The sequence below is a fragment of the Hermetia illucens genome, chromosome 3 (genome assembly GCF_905115235.1).
Source record: "Hermetia illucens chromosome 3, iHerIll2.2.curated.20191125, whole genome shotgun sequence".
Lineage (NCBI taxonomy): Eukaryota > Metazoa > Arthropoda > Insecta > Diptera > Stratiomyidae > Hermetia > Hermetia illucens.
This window is the reverse complement of record NC_051851.1, coordinates 35,223,767-35,245,922: the sequence shown is the minus strand read 5'-3', so window position 1 is coordinate 35,245,922 and position 22,156 is coordinate 35,223,767. Positions and strand designations below refer to the sequence as shown.

Below are 22,156 nucleotides of genomic sequence, written 5' to 3'. Positions count from 1 at the left end.
AGAGGCGGGTAACTCGGTTGCCAATCAAGTTGCAAGTTTAAGCGATGCTGCAAGCCTGTAGGCAAGTTGCTGTTGATAAGCATATAAAAAAATGTTTAGCAACCAGCAATTGCCATCACACTTCAAGATTTTAGAATTTAATGATGTTGCTAATTAAGTTGCAGGATTTGTGGCAAATGAATTGCTACTTGACTGGCAACCAAGTTGCTTCGTTTGTGAGTGCGTTAACCCAGAAGTTTATGTCATTGTGCGTACGAACCATGTTTCGATGACAGCTTACCAAATTCTCAATGTTTTCCGGGCTGACTCGTTGACGGTTTTGTATTTTTATGATAATTGACGATGGATATCCGTGATTCCGAGCGGATACCCGTGTGCAATTCATCAGGGACGGCAATAAGACAGTTGCCTTTTATGCAGCGAGAAATTTTGAACCTGAAAAAACCAATTGGTCGGCCACTACCGAAAGAAAATCACAGGACAGTACGCGGCGAGGAAAAGCTTGCTTCATCGGACGCGCGAACGGTGTGAAGCTGATTATCCTTCAAATGTGAATTGAGTCTCGTTTACCCGCCTTTTTTTTCAGGAGAGAGAATTTACCCATGGTTCGACTGAGTTTTGCGCTAGTTGTGCGTGCTTGGAATGCGTGGAGTATAGGGAAACGGTGGCCACAGTGCTGCAGGACCAGTTGATTTCGGTGGAGTTGTGGGACGCGGTGAAAAACATTTTACAAAATTGCTACAGAAACATACTCAGGTGGGATTGATATTGTCTGTTTTGAGTGGAGTTTATTTTCTTCTTTGAACTGTAGAGGTTGCTCCTCGTCTGTATGGGATCTATATCATCAACTCACTTCCGAAGCGAAATTTGGATGGCAAAGCGACGGTTGCGTGAATCGAACGAAGAAGGAACACTTGGAATTCATCGCAGGCGTGTCAGATGAAGTGACAAAGTTTGTTTTCTGCTGTACTTTGTGAGTAAATTTGCAGCTAAGATACTCCGGCATTCCATTTAGGTTTGTTTGACACCGGCTTAACTCACAAAGTCAATTGATTCATTCGTTTACTCGTTTCTTTGACCTGGTCTAGTTTTGACCCTAAATTTGTTTCTTGTCTTTAGTATTAATTTGGGTAAGCTATATTTCGGTGCACATTTATGGAAGTAGCGTACTTGTCGGTTATAAGCTAACCACGAATGCTGGGAATCGTCAATGAGCTTTGCCGAGCCTGACAAGGATCGGAGGGCAGAGGATGAAGATCAAGAAAAACCTGACAAAATTCAATAAGGAAAAGATGACTTTATTTGATTACGAAATTATAAGCAACGCGTGCTGCCGAAGAGCTTAATGCTGCTCGGACAGTAGTCGATGACCACTGAAGGTAAATGCACATCGGCAGCATCACTACTCTATTGTTGTTTCATGGAATCATGATTGTTATAAAGAGTAGCTAGCATCGACGGAGGAATTGCGATCGGCGAGGTGGTGCCACAACTAGTTCCCTTCCGTACCATTCGTGAGAAGCGGTTGAAACGAAACCCTTTTCTTTGTTTTGGGGTTAAGAATTTTTTTTATGATACCAAAGCTCAGGGGATGCCTTTGATGCTATAAAGCTATAGCGCAGCCTTTGCGAGGAGGAAGGAAATTAGGATTTGGAATGGGGAAGAGGTTAAGCGTCCTTGTCTAAACATCTGTATGTTGAAGTCTGACGGGAAGACAGAAGATGGTAATAAGGATTAAAGTATAGGGATGGGCGCAACTACTTAGCCGGGTGTTGCGTTTGGGAGAGGCTCTACAAAGGTTCAAGGGATAAGACCTGATATTTCTTGGAAGCAGTGAACATTATATTAACGATAGAGAAGAGAAAGACATCCAACATTTCGTCTGTGCGCAAGGGGCTCAATTTGTGATGTAATGCTCACATCACCGACGAGTTTAAAAGCTCTTCGTTGAACTTTATCAAGAACTGACAGTGCAGTTATACCTGCACCCGTCCAAATGTGAGAGTCGTATTCGAGTCTAGGTCTAACGTGAGTCTTGTAGATCTGCGCTAGGTCGAATGGTAAAAAATATTTTTTACAACGATTCAGAAAACCCAAACATTTGATCTTTGATTTTTCGCAATGCCGAAAATGTGGTCGCTCCAGCTGAGCTTACTAGAGATGTTAATATCCAGTATGTTGAATGAGGGCGAGTCGGAAATATTCTCACCATCGACAAGAACAGATTGTGAGGAGGGGGAGCAAATAGTTTATTCGAAATGAGACACGATTTGCTTTGTCCCAAGCAATAATGGACAATATGTCCTCATTCAATGACTCAAACATGCGCTCCCAATTGACACGCGATGCACTACGACGAGAGTTAGCCAGCGAATCAAACGAATATGCGAAGTTAAGGGTACTGCCATCAGCAAAGTTGTAGATTGGATTAAAAGTGCTACTTAAGAGGTCATTGATGAAGATGAGAAAGAGGTTGGATGACAGAACATACCTTGAGGTATCCCGGCATTTTGGGTATGAAGTTCTGATTCAACAGCGTACAATACAACTTGATTGAAATGGCCATTGAGCGAGCTTTCAATCCATTTGGTGAGCTTATCATCAAGACCAAGTGCGCGAAGTTTGGCTAGGAAGGCAGGGTGCCATACTCTGTCAGAAGCCTTCGAAATATCAAGGGCAACTACTTTGGCCTCGCCGTGATTATGAAGACAATAATTTTATTTTTCCGTGAGAAGTGTCATCAACTTACCCGGCGAGCACATAGAATGAAATCCGTATTGCTTGTCGTTGATAAGATAGTTTGCGTCTAAATAAGTCATTAATTTAGAGTTGATAAGTTTTTCAAAAACTGTTGACAGAATTGAAGTTAATGCTATTGGTTGGTAGTTAAAGAGATCACAAGTCTCTCTTTTTTAAGGTCACACGCATTTTTCTTCAAAACGGCTAAACCGATCCGAACGAAATTTGATGGACAGATCGGAACTATGAAATCCCACGCATACAGTGAGTAACGTAAATTTACGTGGATTTTAAAGGGGGATTTAAAAAAATTTCACCGGATATAGTCGTGTGGGGTATTAAGTGAAAGGCCTCAAGTACTTTCCGAGTCTAACATTAGTTTTGACGTGAACTATAAAATGTGCGAGTAGTGTCATTTCAAACAACAAATCCCTCTGCCCTCAGTATAGTTTGAACCGCGACCTTCCGGTACGACAGCCCAGAGCTCTAACCACTTAAGCCATCGGGACACTTCCGATGGGCTGTTTTTATATGGCCCGTATGCTGCTTCTTTCCCATCAATAGTTATTTTGTAATCTCTTGTAAACCAAGTCGTGGTGGAAGATTTAGGGTTTTTAAAACTATTTGGGATGAATGAACGCATACCATTTTGAATTATATTATTCATGCAGTCGCATAAGGATTCCACATTCTTCACAGCGAACACCACAGACCAGTTTACCACTCTTATGCATTTATTAAATGCCACCCAGTCGACTCTGGCGTAATGCTACAGTAAGCGCTTGATGGAATAAGGGCCCTTTTTGTGTAGAGAGAGAGAGAGGTACTAAATTTTTGTGGAAATAATGCAGTGGTCCGAACTACCTAAGGGCGCTCCTACGGAGATAATGTACTTCTCAAGGTGCGACGACATGAAAAGATCCAGGAGATGGGCATTTTCACCTAGTTTATCAGGGATTCTTGTTAGACAATCCACTAGTTGCCGTAAGTTAAGAAACTCACAGAAGCTCGACATGTCTTCCCACCAGGCTTGTGGTAGCTGAACATTATGCACGTTGAAAACGCTCGCCATGACGATTTCAGACAAGGGGAATTGTTGGTTCAAATTATCAATGTTGGAAGAGAGTCCGTCAAAGGAACGTACAGCATCGGCATTAAATGAATTAGCTTCGAGGGATTAATTTCAATCCAGGCGCAGGTGAATTACGAATTAACGGAAATTAGATTATGGACAGTGGAGAAGGGCATATCATTAAGAACATAAATAGCAATTCCTGTTTGGAGAGAGAAAAGAGACATTGAGTGGTAACCAGGGATATGGTACTGGTTAATGTCAGCATATGAGCTGACTTTAGTTTCACTTAATGCAAAAATAGTCAGTTTACGGGTAGTCAAGTGGACATATACCGAGAAAAAGTTCTCCCTTATCGCGCGAATGCTACAAAAATTGACACAGAATTAATGCGTCATAATTCTATTAGAAAATGAATAGAAATAAAAATAGACTACAAAAACAAATGCACAGAACGACTGCAAAGTACACAAATTGGTTATGCTGCGGCGATCGTATCAAAATGATCAACAGTATTATGCCTGCTGTGCTGGCTTTGAACCGCTGTCTTATGTTTCAATTGTATGGGCAATTATGTAAGGTGGAATATTATAGTGTGGAACGGACAGAGGGCATAGATAAGCCCCTTGCATTGGCACTTTACTAAAACTAATTTAGTGTAATAGAAATTAGATTAAGCATCGCAGAGGTTAAGAGCGATGGCGGCGCACGTCCGTTCCATTCAACAGCACAACTCAAACCAAAAAAGAATGAGTGAGACGTCAGGTTCTCGCTTGTGATTTATGGAATCGTCACGTGAGGTTGTGTGGGGCATGCACGTCATGAGAGAAGCCTTATCCTGGGCGTCAGATATTTCAAAGTGAGTGGCTTTAGGGCATATTTTGAGGCTGCGCGATCATCATTGATGGCTTCTATGTCACATGATCGATCACCATTGTGACGATTGATTTCGGTCGGTAGTAATTCAATAGTCTCCGAGAGTTGTTTCGCTCCAAAGTGAGGTTTAGCAGCTTCACCCACCACTGGATCAGTTCCACATAGTTCTTAGCACCAGGAGTCACTTGAATTCTTCGTTCCGTGATGAGAAGCAAACCAGCAGTCGCTCGGGACTCCTCGAATACCAGAAGACTAAAAGCGTGGACTTCATATTGGACTGCAAGATCAAGTATGGATGTAGTGCCAGTGGGAGGGCTGGCCAGCTATTAATCAGTAGGTAAGCTGTAGTGTGAGAGCAAATCCACACCTATAATAGACGTGACATAATGATAGGTTGAGTTTTACGCTGTAAATTAGAAACATAGTAGTCTCTGAACGGTTAATTACTATGATCGTGAGTGCTTAGCGTGGTAGCTTCTTGCTTAAGGGGGTCATCCCGTGTGTCGGGTTGGAGAAATCGATTTTTTTTTTTTTGCATGAATTGTATCTATATATAGTGGAGAATATGTGGGCAAAGGGATTTTCCGATATTCCGAGTCCTTCAGAAATTACAGGGTTAAACAGGTAAGGAGTTTGCAGCCGCGGCTAGAGTACTCGATGAGGAAGAGCATCGAATCTTTTTTTGCCTGTTAGTTTTTTACCTGAGCCTTATAAATTTGAACACAGGTATGAATATGAAAAGATGGAAAACGAACCAATTGTCTAAACTTATTTGCTGTGTGGAATAAAAAGGATAATCCAGTCTAGAGTGAGCACTGAAAGGCGTTCAAGTTATACTCAGTTATATTTTGTTGTAAGTATTGTGCTGTTTGTGTGTTCAGTGATTTTTTTAAATGGATTGTACGAAGGGAGATTGCTTTACTATTCAACGTCATGCTCGCACTGAAAAACGAGTATTTCATGGTAATCGATACTTATCAGAGAAGAAAAAGGACTTCGCATCAACATTAGCAAAGTAACTTTTAGCAAGCATGAACACGGGTGTTCGAATTGCGACAAGTTTTGTATATTGTATATTGGATTTTCCTGGAGTTTTCTCCGGTAATTCTGCAAATTTCGGCAAATAATAAAATATACGTAGTAGTAAAAAAGGAATGGGTAGGACATGTCGAGAAAAGAATGGGAACAATGAGTCGTTAAATGCATTGATCTGGACTTTCGCTCCTAAACACCCTCATTCTGGGGCCAAGGATGTAGAAATAGTCACTTTTCTGGCTGTAATTATTTTCAATGAAGGACTCAATGGCATTCTCAAAATCTTAGTGACAATGGTATGTCAAGTTGGTCACATATGTCAGGTTTATGTCGACCGCCGTAAAAAAACGCGAATTTAGCGGTGTGAACGACGATCGACTGACCTCTCTAAAAGAGCCAGAATTGAAACCAGAGAGCAACAATCAGCCTTACAAGACTTATTTGAAGAAACGGAGGGTACTCTCTGTGGATCAGGTATAGCAGATTAATGCTGAGTTAAAATTTTACTGTTGATAATGACATTTAAATTTTTAAATGCGTTTTTCTCGAAACTGCATCTTGAAAATCGGCTGCCACCATAGCTCAAAATCTATCCAACCAAATTCTTTGAAATTTTCACGACTTCTTTAATACATATTTCTACGGTCCGCGAACTAGGATAATTGCAATCGGACTGGTAGTTTTTTTTTTATTCATAAAAAAAGCCGTAAAAAAACACCAAAATCCAAAAAATTAAGTTTAAAAGCCCACCAAAAATTTACCTTTTAATATTTTCTAATTATCCTAGTTTGCGGACCGTAGAATATTGTCCACATTAAAAGGCCGTTTAGTTTTTTTTCTTCAGATGAACACAGCGCCCTCCAGCGTGGCAGCAGAAAAACACCTTTTTTTGGAGATGGGTGCATAAATTGACACGTATTCCAAAAACTAGCTACGATATCGAGCTGAAAAATTTATCACATATACTAGAGATATCAATAAATATATGGTGAAAAAATCACGTTTCTACCTTTATCCAGTCCGCCAAAATAATTTTTCAAAAAAAGGCAAAAAAAACGGCCTTCACACGGGATGACCCCCTTAAGGTCAATTCCAGAGGCAAGAATTGACGATGCGAAATTCGATGCTAGAATTCTGGTCGAACATATTCAAGCGATTTTCCTCGGAAGTTATAAAAACGTCCACATGGCCTGCTTGAGTCGCCGGCGATAATACTAGTTTCTCTAGTTGGACTCAAGGAAAGAGCTCTGAAATTTGCAATTGCGGACGTGCTTACCGTGGACACTACTCGAAGTCGCCACCGATCTGTCGGGTGGACGACTTTGTACGTTTAACCGAGTAAATTAGGTAAATTAAACCATAGAGGCATGTGTGATTGAAATATCCTTGACTAAAAGATGCGTCAATGACTGTGGAGGATTGTGTAATGACATAAGGTGATATCGATGATCAAAGACCATACTCGGTGGCCGAAGACGAGGAAGAGATGAGCTATTCCAAAACTTAAAGAAGAGAGTTGGTAAATTCGACAGAAATAATAATATAATGCGAATGAGCCATAGCCAAAAGACCATTCTGGGTGACGGAGCGGGCGACCAAGAGAGAAGATCTTTCCTAAAAATCTAACAAATTTGGCGAAATTAACCGTGAAGCTCCATCTTAATGCTCAAAAGCCTTCCCCCACAATCTCGAAGCAACATTAAGGCAAGTAAGCAACATAGAGGTAAGTTAGCTGCGGAAGTGGCTCTCCCCTCTCGTTCGTTTCCGATGGATGGATGGTTTTTTGACCATCGCTCAATTGCATTATATCATTCCAATTGTTAGACGTGGATGAACTTTTCTCTCTTTTCGACTTTCAATGTGGGGGTGGTAGGAAAAGGAGATGGGACCTTTTACAACCAACAACCATCTTAATACGGTGAAGCGAGAATGGCTTGTTGTCATCAACGTTGAGATAATCATATTTGCCTGCCTTCGATCTTTCTCATCCTAAGTTTAGACGATTTGGTCGAATTTGCTAATATCCAAGTGTATTTGTGGTTGTTCAAAAGTAGACCCACATTTTACAAACTATACGGCGGAAAGTGTTTCTATCGTTAGTTGTTTACGTTCCCGGGGAGCTTGTTGGATTTGTCATCGTGTTTGTTATTTGTCCAGATGTTCAAAGAGACGTGGTACTGGGCTCTTTCTATTTACCTCAATGTGCGTCACACATTGCGAGGGAAAAGAAAATTAAAGGCGTGGTATCGAGACGGAATTTTCATAATTCCTCGGGATCACCATCGGAGAATTTTCCGGAACTCGAGGAACCGGAACGAAAATAAGTATCAAGTGAAAACTCGTAAAAATTAACAAAGAAAAGAGGGGGATAGTTCAATATTTCTCGGACCCCAACCGATGGCAGTAAAACTTTATATCACTATTATGTTACTTTTCCGGGACCATGAACCATATAGGGTTGTTTTCATGGACGGATTTCTACTTTTTTTAAGGGACCTTTTAAGATAAACAGGGAACACTGCGATGGATTGTCACTTCAGCCCATGGCCGAATTTTTACTATTCATGGATTTTATCAAACTACTCCGTTCATCGTCACTATCAATAATGAAAAATATTTTTTTCTCTTCATCAGATTATTAGCTGATGATAGCCACCAATTACTCGAATTACTGAGTTATGAAGCCGAATGTTTTGCCCGAGCGTATGCCAGAGGAATTCAAGATAGACGTTTTACATCTTCCCAGACTGACGTGTCAGCAGAAGATAAAATAAATTGTAATTTAACCATAACGAATTGTTCAAAGAAAAGTATATTCATCGCTATCAACTTTCAGATATTGTCCAAGGATATGAAAAAATATGTGAACTCTCAGAAAAGATTAAATCCCTGTTATTCACCTTTGAAAGTAACCATTTGAAGAAATTCCATTTGACATGGGTACTTTTGAATAGGCGCATGTATCAGAAGTATGTCTTCGCGTCTTTCTCTGAAACAGCGATTCAGTGTATGTTGAAGGTAGAAAATGTGTTAGCTTTTCTAAAACTTCAATTCTAAACAATAATTCGTTTCTAGTTAAAAAGTGAAGTCTCGACAAGTAGATACATTGAAATTCTACGGAAATATATAAATTTTGATGATGAAATGCTGAGCGTGAAAGAGAACTGGAAATCTGTTTGGGAATTATTGAACAGACACCACATGGCTGGTGAAGACATTGAAAGAAGAGAACGCATTCGTCTCATACACAACACATTTGAATGCATACAAGATTTATCTGATGAACGCTCCCATGGAGTTGTCGATAAGGCTAGGTGGGAAGATTTCGAAGATCGAGGCATTGTATGGCAGAATGTGATTTCAGCAGCCAAAAACATCTGGCAAAAGAATGATAAGACGCGTTTAAACGCAACTGTTCATCTGGAAAAATGCGTAAGTTGCAAAACGTGCACGGATAATCATAAAATGTAAGGTTTGGATATTCACAATTGCCTTTCGTTTTGAACCTTATATTTGCTTATATTTTATTCCAGATCATGTAAATGCGTTACATGCTCTATAGCAGGACCTTACTATAGTAGTGCAAAGGAAGATCTCGTTAAGAACTTGTGTTACAAGTGTGCTTTAGTACAAAATGCAATTCAAGATAAGACAGGATCGTCGGCTTTCATTAATAACCTAAAAAAGGCATTGAAGGAAGAATATGGAAAAAATGTAAGCGGTAAACTTCTCAACAATCGAAGTAGTAGTGAATACCACATTAGTTGGGCGGTTTTTAAAAATTTAGAAGGTAAATTTCATACAAGGAGGGAATTCAAAACACTTTTCAATGTTTGCCATTTTACACACTTACAGCAGATAACAAGCCATGCAATATGCACGATGTAAATGCAGTGAATTTCTGCACGGATTGCCAACGAAGTGAATGCATGCTGGGTAGAATGATAGTTAATAACGAAATCCCAGCGGAGTTATCAAAACTGGCCATATCGTTCTATCGGCCATTACTTCTAAGCACGGAGGAAAACGAAGCAGCTGTTCCAAGCGTAAAAGTCTATCTGGAACATATAACAGTTGCGGGTGTTTCACCATTCTTCGAAAGTGAAGATTTTATATTGAAAACTTTCCTCTCATTTTGCCACTCGGTTTTCTTAAAGCATTATGTGGATAGTTTACCAAGTCATCAAGACTCATTGAATATAGAAAATATTCAGATTTCGAAAAATGGTGTTCATCTGAAGACTGAATACTTGAAGCCTGTCCCAAACAACAGCTTTATTGGGTAAGTGTCGTCAATATTTTGCTATCCAACTTATGATATGAATAATTAAAACTTAGGAACACTCTTATGTTCAAGAACTCAAAGGGTATACAATTTAATTAACAGAATATCAACCATTTAAAGGAAAGAATAACTAAAAGCCAGCAGGATGCAATATGGAATATTTGACTCTGCATGTTGAAGCGAAGTTTTGATGAACATTTGCTCCTTAAACTAATTTTCATTAATCGTTACTAGAAGCAGAATATTTCTCGAGGAATTGTCGGTTTCACACAAAGCGTGCATTTACATCGTTTTTTTATTGTTGTATTTATGGTAGTCAAATATTCATTGGTCCACAACGCACTACTAGCCGGCGAGTTCCTGGCCAAACACGAGGTGTCAACGCTGCCTCATCTCCCTATAATCCTGGCGTTGCCCCAGCAGACATCTTTTTGTTCTCTCGTGAAAGGAAATGTAATGAAAGGGGAAATATTGAGGGACTGAGATAAAGGATAACAGTGTCTTCGGACTCGCGAAAATTCAATTTGTCGAAATCGTTAGTATGCACATTTTTCGTAGTGACGGAAAGAAATCAATGAGATTGCCAAGCTACAACGGAATCCTATGAGCAAGCTTTCGTTCTCGCTAGTTGTATCATGGGAACAACGGCCCCCAATATACTCACAGTGGATGTTTTCTAATTTCTGCCTTGCTGGAGCAGTGAATCAAATAGTGGCTTAATGTAACTATACAATTTCTTTTCCTAAGTGGCCCAGTCTTCCACCCTAGCAAATATGTCAAAAGCCAAACGTTTAAACATTTAGTTTTTATTCGAAGAGTATTCTTCCATTTATTGGCCTGTCTTCTTCCAAGAGCCACTTCGCAATATTTGGGTCGGCAACGAGGTCAGTGAGATAATCGTAGCAACGAATTCACCGACCCAAAATATTGCGATGTGGCTCTTGGAAGAAGTCAAAAGGTTACGCCTAAAAATAGGAAAACGAGCAATGGAAAACAGCGAAGAAGTCATTGCCAGACTCAACGAGGCCCGGGGAGGGGCCGGGGAGATACAAAGTGATGAAATATTAGTTTCCTTCGACGTAAAATTGCTGCTTCCAAGCGTATCGATGAAGGAAGTTCTACACTTTTTCGAGGAATGGATCACGACACACGACAACGCATCCGAATGGAGGAAGAAGGCTAAACTGTATAAGAAACTGGCCTTCTCGTGCATGAGTAAATCCTATTTCAAATTCAGGAATAAATTTTATAAAACAACCTTCGGGGCAGCAATAGGCAATCCCCTCTCACCGCTACTATGCGAGGTGTTTATGGAGAACCTGGAGGATGAACTCGAGAAAGCTGGGCATTCCCGAGATTCTGGGTCAGATACGTGGATAACGTATTAGCAATTATCAAAAGGGAAGAAGCAGGAACACGGGGGGATAGTTGGTCCCCGAAATACGTATTTGTCTAAATTAGATACTTTTGGCCAATAAAACGTAAAAATATCTTGCAAGGCAATCTTTCATTTCATATTTTACTGTTCTTTGCATATGAGAATATATACTTTCGGATCTTCTACTATTTTTCTTCTCTACCATGAAAGGTTTTCATTCTACCTACTTGCCGTACACTTTACGCTATGATTGTAACTAATATTTAGTAATATCGCCTACCAAGTGTTAATATTTGATGTTTGATGTTAACGATATAACATTACATGTGCTATTAAGGGAAGGACGGGGTGATGTTTGTGATGTTACTTTTTAATATCACTTTTGTCAATAAGTGATGTGATATTACATTACTTACTAGAGTGATGTTTCGTACATCTCTAAACTTCGCACTTCAGAGCAGACAGACGTGGATGACCTGACGCCGAATGCTGCTCTGATCACACAATGGTAGATCCAGCCCCTCGGTGATCCTATTTATCAGCCTCCTCATTACCAGCGCTATTTCAGTGCTTTGACAACCATATCAGGAATTTTTCGTCCAGTCAGCCAAGTTTCAAATCGACATTAGCCCACTTATGTGATGTTGCTCAGCGCTGATAACGCTACTCGATTGCCGCATTTGCTTCGAATGGGGCGACCCATCCATTTTTAAGGTTTTGTGTAAAACAAAACCTTATTAGAACGAGACGGTGTCTGTCTGTCTGTCTGTCACACCTGATTTATTCGGAAACGGCTAGACCGATTGTCACGAAAATTGGTGAGAGTATGTAATCTGGTGTTCCGTTTACATGCAGTAAGTGGCGCCATCTTTTGTTTGTCCCCATACATGTGAATGGAGGGTGCAAATTTTTTTTTCACAGAATGTAGCCATGTGGAGTATCAAATGAAAGGTCTCAATTAGTATTTTTCGAAACTGGTTTAATATTTGATATTGGATGAAACATAAAGCAGTGAGGGCTCGAAATATGACCCCCGAAAAGTGTAACAGGTCTCGTTCTCAGAACCTATCAAACCGAAAAAGAAGAAAAGAAGTAAATCGGAAATATGGGTACGATCAATTTATATGTGTACAGTATTCAGAAATAGACAGTTTGTTTGTTTAGGGTGAGCGTAATATCTATGGCTGTAATATGTACGTATGTCTCGAGTTTGAGAAAATATGAGGGAATAGTGTCCGGATAGTTGAGTGGTTAGAGCACAAGGCTGTCGTACGGAAGGTCGCGGTTCAAATCTCGCTGGTGGCAGAGAGAAAAATGTGTGTTGAAATTTCCTACATAAGGTGAACACAAAACCTTTATACCCGAAGCGCGAGCTTCCGGTATTCCGACTTGTTTACAAATATTTTTCTGCTACCAATAAAATTGCGCATACCTCCGCCTGATCTATACCTTTGTTCAGGGACCTCGACATGACTGTCGTAAATTTAATGCAAGCTGCTGATTTAATGTGAAAAAGGTCGATTGACCATATTTCTAATAAAATGTGTTACTCTTTCATTCCAGGACTTCTTTAGTGGATACACCGAATCAGTTTACATATCATTCTATCTTGGCACTTCTAAATGACACAGAGCCGAACCCAAATCCGCAACTATCCCAAGGGGGAGTTTCGTCGGAAGTTCAGCTAACTGATAAGGTAATGTAATATCTGAAGAAAATTTTGTGGAAAATATGTTTTGATATAGCTAATAAAAACCTTCCAGGAAGGAGTTGAGTTTTCTAAAAACTTAAGCAGATCGAAACAGCAGAAGAAAAATGTAAAACCACAAAAGCAAGTTGAATCCGCCCCACTCCAGGACGAGGTCTGTAAAAATGATCAAATGGTTAAGGGTCGCTTAGAAAACATCGGAAAAGGCAGTGTTGAGGATTTGTCTTATAAAGGTCCAGGGAACGATAACACAAAGAAAACAAAGGATGCACTCAGCAATAAGAAAAGCGTTGATAAATGGATCAAGGAGACATTAAACTTTATAGAAGGCGACGAGAAAGAAAAGTTTGCCAGTAAAAAGGCAGAGAAAAAGCATCGGCAAAAGTTAAAGAAAGAAGAACTCAAACGGGTTGAAGAGCTTCACAATCTAAAAGCACAATATCAAGACATTTACTTCAAAGAATTCGCTGCAAAGCAGGAATTGAAAAATTTCAAATCTGCCAAGAAAAAAGACAAAAAGAAAATTCTCGAAATAGAAAATAATGTTAAGAAGTTGAATGTTGCTAAATTGAAAGTTGAAAAAAGCATTCTCGAATCTTTGGCCATAGTCAAATCCATCAATCCTAACTTCAAACTATCTTACCTGCCCACAAGGGAGGAACAAGAACAAGCTATGCAGAAGCATGAAATAATTAAAGTTGATGAGGACTCCGCGTCAATATCACAAAAAGCTGCTGCAAATTTAAGATTACATATGCCCGTCAGCACGGCTTTTATTGAAGCCGAGCCTTGCGCTACTCCGATGTCTTCCACGGAATTCATATCGGACCCATCGAAAAGAATTGTAACAATTCGTCGTGTTAATCTCCCACATTTGGCCGAGCCTCAAGTGACAGTTACCGCAAAAGGAGCTTCTCCACGAGATGACAAACTTTTATATACTTTTATTAATGGACAAATCGTACCTGCATCTTCTTTGGATACACAAATGCTTAGCATCTTGACATCTCAGACTACACCCTTTGCTCACAAAGATCTGCATCCTACAATTCAAGAGCAAGGGAGTTTCACAAATGTTTTGAGCGGTTCGCACTGCACACATGAAAGCAGGTCTGGTCAGAAGGATGTAATATTGAAATTCAATCAGGTGGAGAAGGGTGGCAAGGTTACCTCTGACTCTAAAAATAATAAAACGAAGGGATCAGATCGAAATTCAAGAGTTATGTCAAACAATGCTCTTAGAAAAGAATATGTGCGGTCAGACTCTGATAGAATACCAGCAGTGATGAGCGAAAACCACGTGAATCCAGTGAACGGAAGCGAAACCAGTAGTGATTGTAAGGTAAAAACTAGGAAGAAAAAGAGGAAAGCGAAAAAGCGACCAGATGAATGTTCAATCACTCCAATGGAAACGGAAGAGGTTGTAAGCAACAGCAACTCGCCCAATTGCCGACCACCCGTAGAAACAACCACGAATTCTATTTGCGATTCAATGAGAAGTTTAAGCATCAACGCAGAGGCAATCGATGAGCACAAACGAAACGAGGTGCGCCAAAGTTCATCGTATACGCATTTGAATGTTAGCATCATGGACCAGATCAACAAAGGTATCCAAGTTGAGAATCTGACATTACCGCCGGGCATCACATTGACGAAAGTTGACCCCGTCGAAGCAGGGAGAATAAAGGCCAAACGCGAATCGATCGAAAGGGTAAACACGAGAAAATAGTAAAATTAAATCTTTTTCACGTAAATTCCATTTCAGTTATCCCGTCAAATGAAAGAACCCGAGAATCCCGTGACTATTCTCCCCAACCACGTCGACCTGCGTATAATGAACCATGAAAATGTTATAAACTGCCAGAAAAGTACGTTTTCAGAAGAAACCAATCCTCCACGAAGTAAAAGGAAACAGAAGAAAAACAAACATCCAAAAAGTGCAAACGCTAAAAACGGAAACTCTAATCAATCTGAGATTGTGACTCTACGTAATCCCATATTTCAACAGGCGAAGGGAGGTGAAATGCCACTCAACCTAGCCGGCAACTGCATGCAAATTAAGTCTCTGCCAATGGACCAGCCGGCTGCTATTATAAAGAACGAAAACGGGATGTTTACTATTCGCAATCCGGCGCTACATCGAGCTGCGCTATCACCTCAGGCTGGTGCAATGTCGCCATTTCCGTACTTATACATATCGAATCACAGAGACGCAGATCAAACAATTGGTAAGGGAAATTCAGAGAGTGGTTTTCATTCTTATAAAATAAATGAATTGTTGTAGGGAATAGCGGCTCAAGGGATATTCACTCGAGGAAATCGTATGAATATTATAATAGTGAGTCGTTTTCTGTTATGGTTGCATATTTAAATAAAGTAAATTAACCGCGTAATCTGATTACAGCATGTCAGCAATCGGCGTACAGCAACCATCAGTACGTTAGTCCAATGGGACCGAATAGTGATGTGAAATGCACCAACACAAGGCCTGAACTTAAGATGTATAATGTTATAAATGAGCCTTCTCGTTTTGTCATCGATTCATCAAGTGGAGTGGAAAACGTTAAATCTGTCAGTGATGCCACTGACTATGATAAGATGCATATCCTAAGAAACCTAAAGCCTGGGCAACGGCTGAACAGTGAGGTGGGCTTCCTCTTATATATCTGAAATATTTAATTCGTTTAACGTTTTCCTTGTCTAGGTTACAATTCACAATGTCAATGAAAGGAGTAACGATAATTTTTCCTCACAATCTGACAGCCTAGAAATTAGGCCCTTACTCCTTGAAAGAATGTCACTAGAATCTTCGAAGCTATGCTCTAATTGAATTGATTTTTACTTTTAAAAATTTGATAATATTAGCAATAGTTCTACAAATCGAGCACTGACGAAAGCATATGTCATGCTGAATAAATACTACAATATAGTAATTTTTACAGAGCATAGAATAGCGAGCAACTCTCCATTCTGGGACTAGTGACCTTTCAACCAACAATTCTTGGACAAAACAAAATGCAATGTGATAAAGAGGAAAAATGTTTCTTGACAATTTTCGTAAAACTTAGTATGTAAGGCGTTCACAGTGTAAGATAAATTTAATGCAATTCATCTTAATAAAATGTATATGAAGAGATAAGTAAAAATGTCGAATTCTTTGATATAGCAGGCGAAAGGTTAGATTTAGTATTAATGGAAGCTGTACTCTTACGCGTCATGAGCAACAGAAGCAAACAAGTATTGCCACACTAGCCAGATTGCTGAAAGTTCAGACAATTTTACATTTGTCTTAATCAGAACAATATCCTTTGACACAATCTTTTAATGAAACCTGAACGTGAATCTCTTGGCTAACACCCCTTTTTCGGAGAAGTAGTGAATGCTGATCCGCCTGATTTGCGTTAGCCAATCTCGCCTAGCTTCACGCCCTGAAATTGTGGATCCGCGTTTGGTTGTTTTCCTGAGCTTCTCTTATGAAGCTCTTGAATCTTTCTGGACGCCGCTGCTGAAAGGGAACATGTTAGAATATGTTTCTTACCAATAGTAACCAACTCCTCTAGCTGCACTTTTCAAATAATAAGACAGTAGACTAACACTTCACACTAATTTATTTACAAAATCCTAATTTAATTTAACTTGGATGTTGGTACTCGCTGAATAGATCTATGACTCGTTCCCGGTTTAAGCTGCGACGACGGAGTTCATTATGCAGTATGAACTCTTATAACTTCTGCTGGTATGTAAACATCATACGGAAGTAAATACACGCAAGGTCGTCGATCGTGTGTGTTGGGATGCAGAACATGCTGCTTCAGCGGAATTATTGCGCAGCATACCTGTTTATGCGGCTGCTGTTTACTGCAATAACGTTATGACCTTGCCAGTATTGGGGCGTTACAGCGTCAATTATGTAAAGAACGGGAAAGAATTTTGATCGGAAATTCTTGCAAACATTCTCCCGCCCGAGGAAAACCTATGTTCATCATAAGGTTCACAATATTCCCTGGCTAGCCTGGAGGCCGTCCTCGCCAATTGCCATTTACATTACATTGCTCGCGACGAGAACCACGCTGACACCAGTTTATAGCCGCTTATTGAATGGACGACGACTACCTGCACCTATTTCTGCTTCTTACCGAATATCTTACCACCTAATCGTAAAGCTATTACCTGATTGTCTAGTTGTGCCAAGTAGATTAGAACATTACATGCTGCCAAACCCTTATTAAAAATTTAGTGGTCTGCCTAATTACATTCGTTACATTATGCCAGACCCTCCTTAGCTTTTCGCCCTTGTCAATTACATTTACCATTACTTTTCCGCTTTTCCCCAACTCCCTGGCTTCCTATCCTCTGGTTTATCTTCCCTCCGATGAGCTCTGAAGTAGTGAACATCGGAGACCCACCCGTCCCCTACCAGCTCGGGACCATTATGATGTAGCGATTCTCCAAAAACTGGTCTACATCGTCGATAGTCAGGGGTAGCTTGGGGTTCTTCAAGGATGAATCGAACTCTCTGCGAGTAGGGGTGTCCATCTTCCGGGAGACAATAAATGTATGAACGGGACTCCTTCCTGACAGTTAAACCCAGCTTTCTTTAGATTCTGGGCCACCGATCTCATGGTGTCGAATGCCTTTCCGATGGTACTTGGATCTTTTTGGGTGACCATAGGAAGATCAAAGAGGGCCTGAATTTCTTTTTCTATCCGCGCCCGGCGGTTGTTGTAGCGCCGATTGAGGAGATCCCAAGCCTCCTCGTAATTTTCCCCACACACCCCCAAGTGCTCTACAACCCGCGTCGCATCGCCCTTTAATTTACTCTGGAGCATCATCAGCCTTTCTACCCGATCCGACGTAGACAGAATTAAAAATGCTTCGGAAATTCTTGCAAACAACGTCACTCAATCACCTATTGACCGACAACAAAAAAACATTTCTTCTTTTTAAGAAATTAGACTTTACTCATCAATATAACTTTCACTAATTCCAACGCTTGTAATGAGTCAATGAATTTTCAGGATGATTATAATACCATCTGGGTTGGCCAAGATAAGTCACGAGTGCTGAACTATTCCAAACTGAAAATAGGGGAACTGACGTCCGCTTGCACGCCTCTGTGTCAGCCAGGCTCGAAAGAATGCAAAAATGCTTTTGAGACCCAACACTGTGGCTCAGAGAATTCTTTAATCGGGTTATTCAGGAAAGAAGAACACCATTTGACTGGCAAGAAAGTACCACTGTTCCAATATTGAAAAAGAAAGGTAGCCCAGCAGAATGTTCAAATTACCGTCTGATCCGGTTACTTTCCCATACCATGAAGATTTTTGAACGCATTCTTGACAACCGTATTCGCGAAATCATTGAAATAACCGTGAATCAAGCCGGATTTGTGAAAAACTGCGGAACTACTGACTCAATACACGCTGTGCGGTTACTCATGGAGAAACACCGTGAAAAGCGTCGCCGCATTGCATTTCTGGATCTAGAGAAAGCGTTTGACCGTGTACCACACAAACTCAGCTGATATGCTTTACGACAGCACTTAGTGGCAGAAGAACTCGTGCGCTGGGTTCAATTGCTCTACCACGATCCGAAAAGTAAAGTTTGAAGTATGGCGGGCGTATGAAAATCGCTACGTGTCTCTGTTGGTGTTCATCAAGAAAACGCCCTCTTACCACTCCTCTTTGTTCTTGTTATGGACACCGTCACACGGGATATCCAACGTCCAGCGCCCTACACACTGCTTTATGCTGATGATGTTTTCCTAGAATCCAATGGTAAAAATGATCTCGAGCAACTTGTCCAAAAATGGAATGATCACCTCATGTAACACGGTATCAGATTGAATCTAAACAAAACTGAATTTTTGACGACCGATCCCCAAGAAACAGACACAATCACTGTCAGCGGCAGTGATCTGCCAAGAACTGAGCAATTTAAATACCTCGGGTCAACGCTATCAGTCAATGGAGAACTGCGTTATTGCTTCATGCATTAACGCAACATGGATGAAGTGGCGTTCCACAACTGGTGTTCTTTGTGATCGACGTATCAACGAACATCACAAGTCTAAAATTTACCGCAATGTCGTCCGTCCTGTCGCCCTCTGCAGTTCTGAGTGTTGGCCAACTATAAAAGACAATGAACGGCGTCTTGCGGTAATGGAGATGAAGATGTTGCGTCGGACTAGTGACATGACACGTTTTGATCACATCCGAAATGAAGTATATGCTCCAGGAGAATTCCTGGAGGATGTGTTCTCGGCCCGGTTATTTGTGGTTGGCCCCCTAGTGAGAGTTTCATGGTGGTTGTGGTTATGCCTACATCGCGGGCAGAGCTCCTCGGAGCTCAAGCGTGGAGTTGCGCTGTACAACTCGGGTGCCGCACCCCTTAGTTGCGGCAGAGGTGTTAGCTAGGCCTCGCATCCACTGGTATGAATGCTGAGCCTGCACTCAGTATAAACCAGTACCGCTGTGCTAGTCATGGCGGGGCTCTGATTGTGGTCACAAAATCAATCCGTGTCCGAAGAGGACCGTGGAATTATGCCTACATGGCAGGTACTCACGTTAAACCCCCAAGACTTTCACATCCGAAATCCGAAATGCACCGATCGTGGAAAAATTCCCAGAAAGGCGTCATCGATTATATGGTCACGCAATTCGTACTAACGAGAATTCACTTGCCAAGATTGGTCTGAACATCGAAGTCGATGGTAAACGGCCAAAAGGCCAGCCAAAACAGAGGTGGCTTTATACGCTGGATGGGAATTTAAGAGATTTAAGATCAAGCATTCGATAGGCTATTCTGGCCTGAGATAATAATGAATGGAAAATTTTGTCGTTGTGTAGGCCAAATAACCGTTGACGTGTTGATATGAAAGCGGAAATGGCAGTGGATAGAAAACACTTCAAGGAAGGTTGAAAAATCCATTACGAATTCTGCTTTGAAGCGGAATGTACATTCCAAAATGTCTGTGGAGTGTGTACGTTTATAACTACGTAGAGCAAAACAATGTTGGGGGAGTGGAAACATCTCGGAATGGCGTGGGAGAAGCTGAAGCACATTGCCAGAAAGCTACAACGATCGCTTTTTATCTATCACTTAAAAGACGCACTTATGCTGACGATAAAAAATTGTTTTTTACATATTCTTCTTTTATCCTAGAGAACCATGTTTTCCCGGGCATTTATGCTATTTTTATTATGACACTATAGTTTCTTCCAACAGATATTGCAAAAAGTGCGGACTTATTTTTTATAACAACCCTTTTTTGCTCAAACTTAATATTTATATTATATTTGTATCGTTTAAACGCACCTTAACCTCCTACCATGGAATTTTCATAATTCGAAATCCCAGTTCCATTGGAAGCTCGATGACAGTTCCAATTTCTGCTGATTCGTATCCTCCTGTCAAATTAGTAAACAGTCAAGTCATTCATTCTGTGTTTCTTGTAAGATTCGATCAAGGATGGCCGCAACATTGGAAGATAAATCTATTTGGGAGGATGGCGAGGAGTCTTTAGGCGAGGAAGTGCTGCGAATGTCCACGGATGAGCTGGTTAGCCGAACTCGCTTGATGGATAATGAGATCAAAATCATGAAAAGTGAGGTTATGCGGATTACCCACGAAATACAAACGCAAACAGACAAAATAAAGGATAATACTGAAAAGATAAAGGTATGATATTCTGTTTACCAATTGAGTCTTGTTTTAGGCATCATTCATTATATTAGGTGAACAAAACTCTGCCTTATTTGGTATCAAACGTCATCGAGCTGCTTGACGTCGACCCGCAAGAGGAAGAGGAAGACGGAGCAGTTTTGGTCTTGGACAACCAACGAAAGGGAAAATGTGCTGTTATAAAGACTTCTACAAGGCAAGCCTACTTCTTACCAGTAATAGGCTTGGTCGACGCAGAAAAGCTGAAGCCCGGCGACTTGGTAGGTGTAAACAAAGACTCGTATTTGATCCTTGAAACTTTGCCGGCCGAGTACGATGCCCGAGTCAAGGCAATGGAGGTGGATGAACGCCCAACTGAACAATATTCAGATATTGGAGGCCTCGATAAACAGATCCAGGAATTGATTGAAGCTGTTGTGCTGCCAATGACACATAAGGACAAATTTAAAAATTTAGGAATTCACCCCCCGAAGGGTAAGTGCGTGCCGACGGAGTTTGAGAAAATTGTTATCTAATTCTGCAATTATAGGAGTCCTGTTGTACGGGCCGCCTGGAACTGGCAAAACTCTCCTGGCAAGAGCATGTGCTGCTCAGACAAAGTCCACATTCTTGAAGCTCGCCGGCCCCCAACTCGTCCAGATGTTCATTGGTGACGGTGCAAAATTGGTCCGTGACGCCTTTGCTCTGGCAAAGGAAAAGTCGCCTGCCATCATTTTCATTGACGAACTTGATGCAATCGGCACAAAGCGTTTCGACTCTGAGAAGGCGGGCGATCGCGAAGTGCAACGAACAATGTTGGAGCTCCTGAATCAACTCGACGGCTTCAGCTCAACGGCCGACATAAAAGTTATTGCAGCAACAAATCGTGTTGATATCTTGGATCCGGCTCTTCTGCGATCCGGTCGTTTGGATCGGAAGATCGAATTCCCCCATCCAAATGAAGAGGCTCGAGCTCGAATCATGCAAATTCACTCGAGAAAGATGAATGTTTGCCCCGACGTGAACTTCGAGGAATTGGCAAGATCCACCGATGACTTCAACGGAGCCCAGTGTAAGGCTGTGTGTGTCGAAGCGGGTATGATCGCGCTGCGCAGGTCGGCAACGAGCGTCACCCACGAGGACTTCATGGATGCCATCATGGAAGTCCAAGCCAAGAAGAAGGCGAATCTTAATTATTATGCTTAGAATATACGAAATTTCTATAATTGTGAAGTAGTTTCGAACGACTATCTGAAAACATTTAAGTGGAAACTGTATCACCGAGCGTTTGGTATTTACAATAAAATTCTATTCCTTTAATGCAATGTGTAAATTTCTATTTAATTTTCTTTTTACCTTGGGAATAATTTTCAGCTTTATGTTATGATTTCATGGCACGAC

The 22,156-nt window shown here is 40.9% G+C and overlaps 2 protein-coding genes across 3 annotated transcripts; both read left to right on the top strand.

Moving 5' to 3' along the window:
• The first annotated feature begins 280 nt into the window (after positions 1-280).
• Positions 281-16,233, top strand: LOC119651981. 2 transcript variants are annotated; one of them, XM_038055890.1, is made up of 14 exons: positions 281-525; positions 587-756; positions 812-973; positions 8,357-8,499; positions 8,559-8,740; positions 8,798-9,189; positions 9,256-9,512; positions 9,578-10,004; positions 12,949-13,081; positions 13,149-14,804; positions 14,859-15,321; positions 15,378-15,431; positions 15,498-15,739; positions 15,798-16,233. In XM_038055890.1, exons 1-14 carry the CDS (start codon positions 343-345, stop codon positions 15,921-15,923), a joined length of 4,590 nt encoding a protein of 1,529 aa, XP_037911818.1. In that variant the 5' UTR covers positions 281-342; the 3' UTR covers positions 15,924-16,233. The 2 variants fall into 2 exon arrangements, with proteins under 2 accessions (XP_037911818.1, XP_037911819.1); XM_038055891.1 differs by lacking the exon at positions 15,378-15,431.
• Positions 16,234-20,487: 4,254 nt separating this feature from the next.
• On the top strand, positions 20,488-22,080 carry LOC119651994 (26S proteasome regulatory subunit 6A-B). The gene is made up of 3 exons (XM_038055914.1): positions 20,488-20,773; positions 20,830-21,250; positions 21,306-22,080. The coding sequence occupies exons 1-3, from the start codon at positions 20,564-20,566 to the stop codon at positions 21,959-21,961; spliced, it is 1,287 nt and encodes a 428-aa protein (XP_037911842.1). The 5' UTR covers positions 20,488-20,563; the 3' UTR covers positions 21,962-22,080.
• The last annotated feature ends 76 nt before the right edge of the window (positions 22,081-22,156 follow it).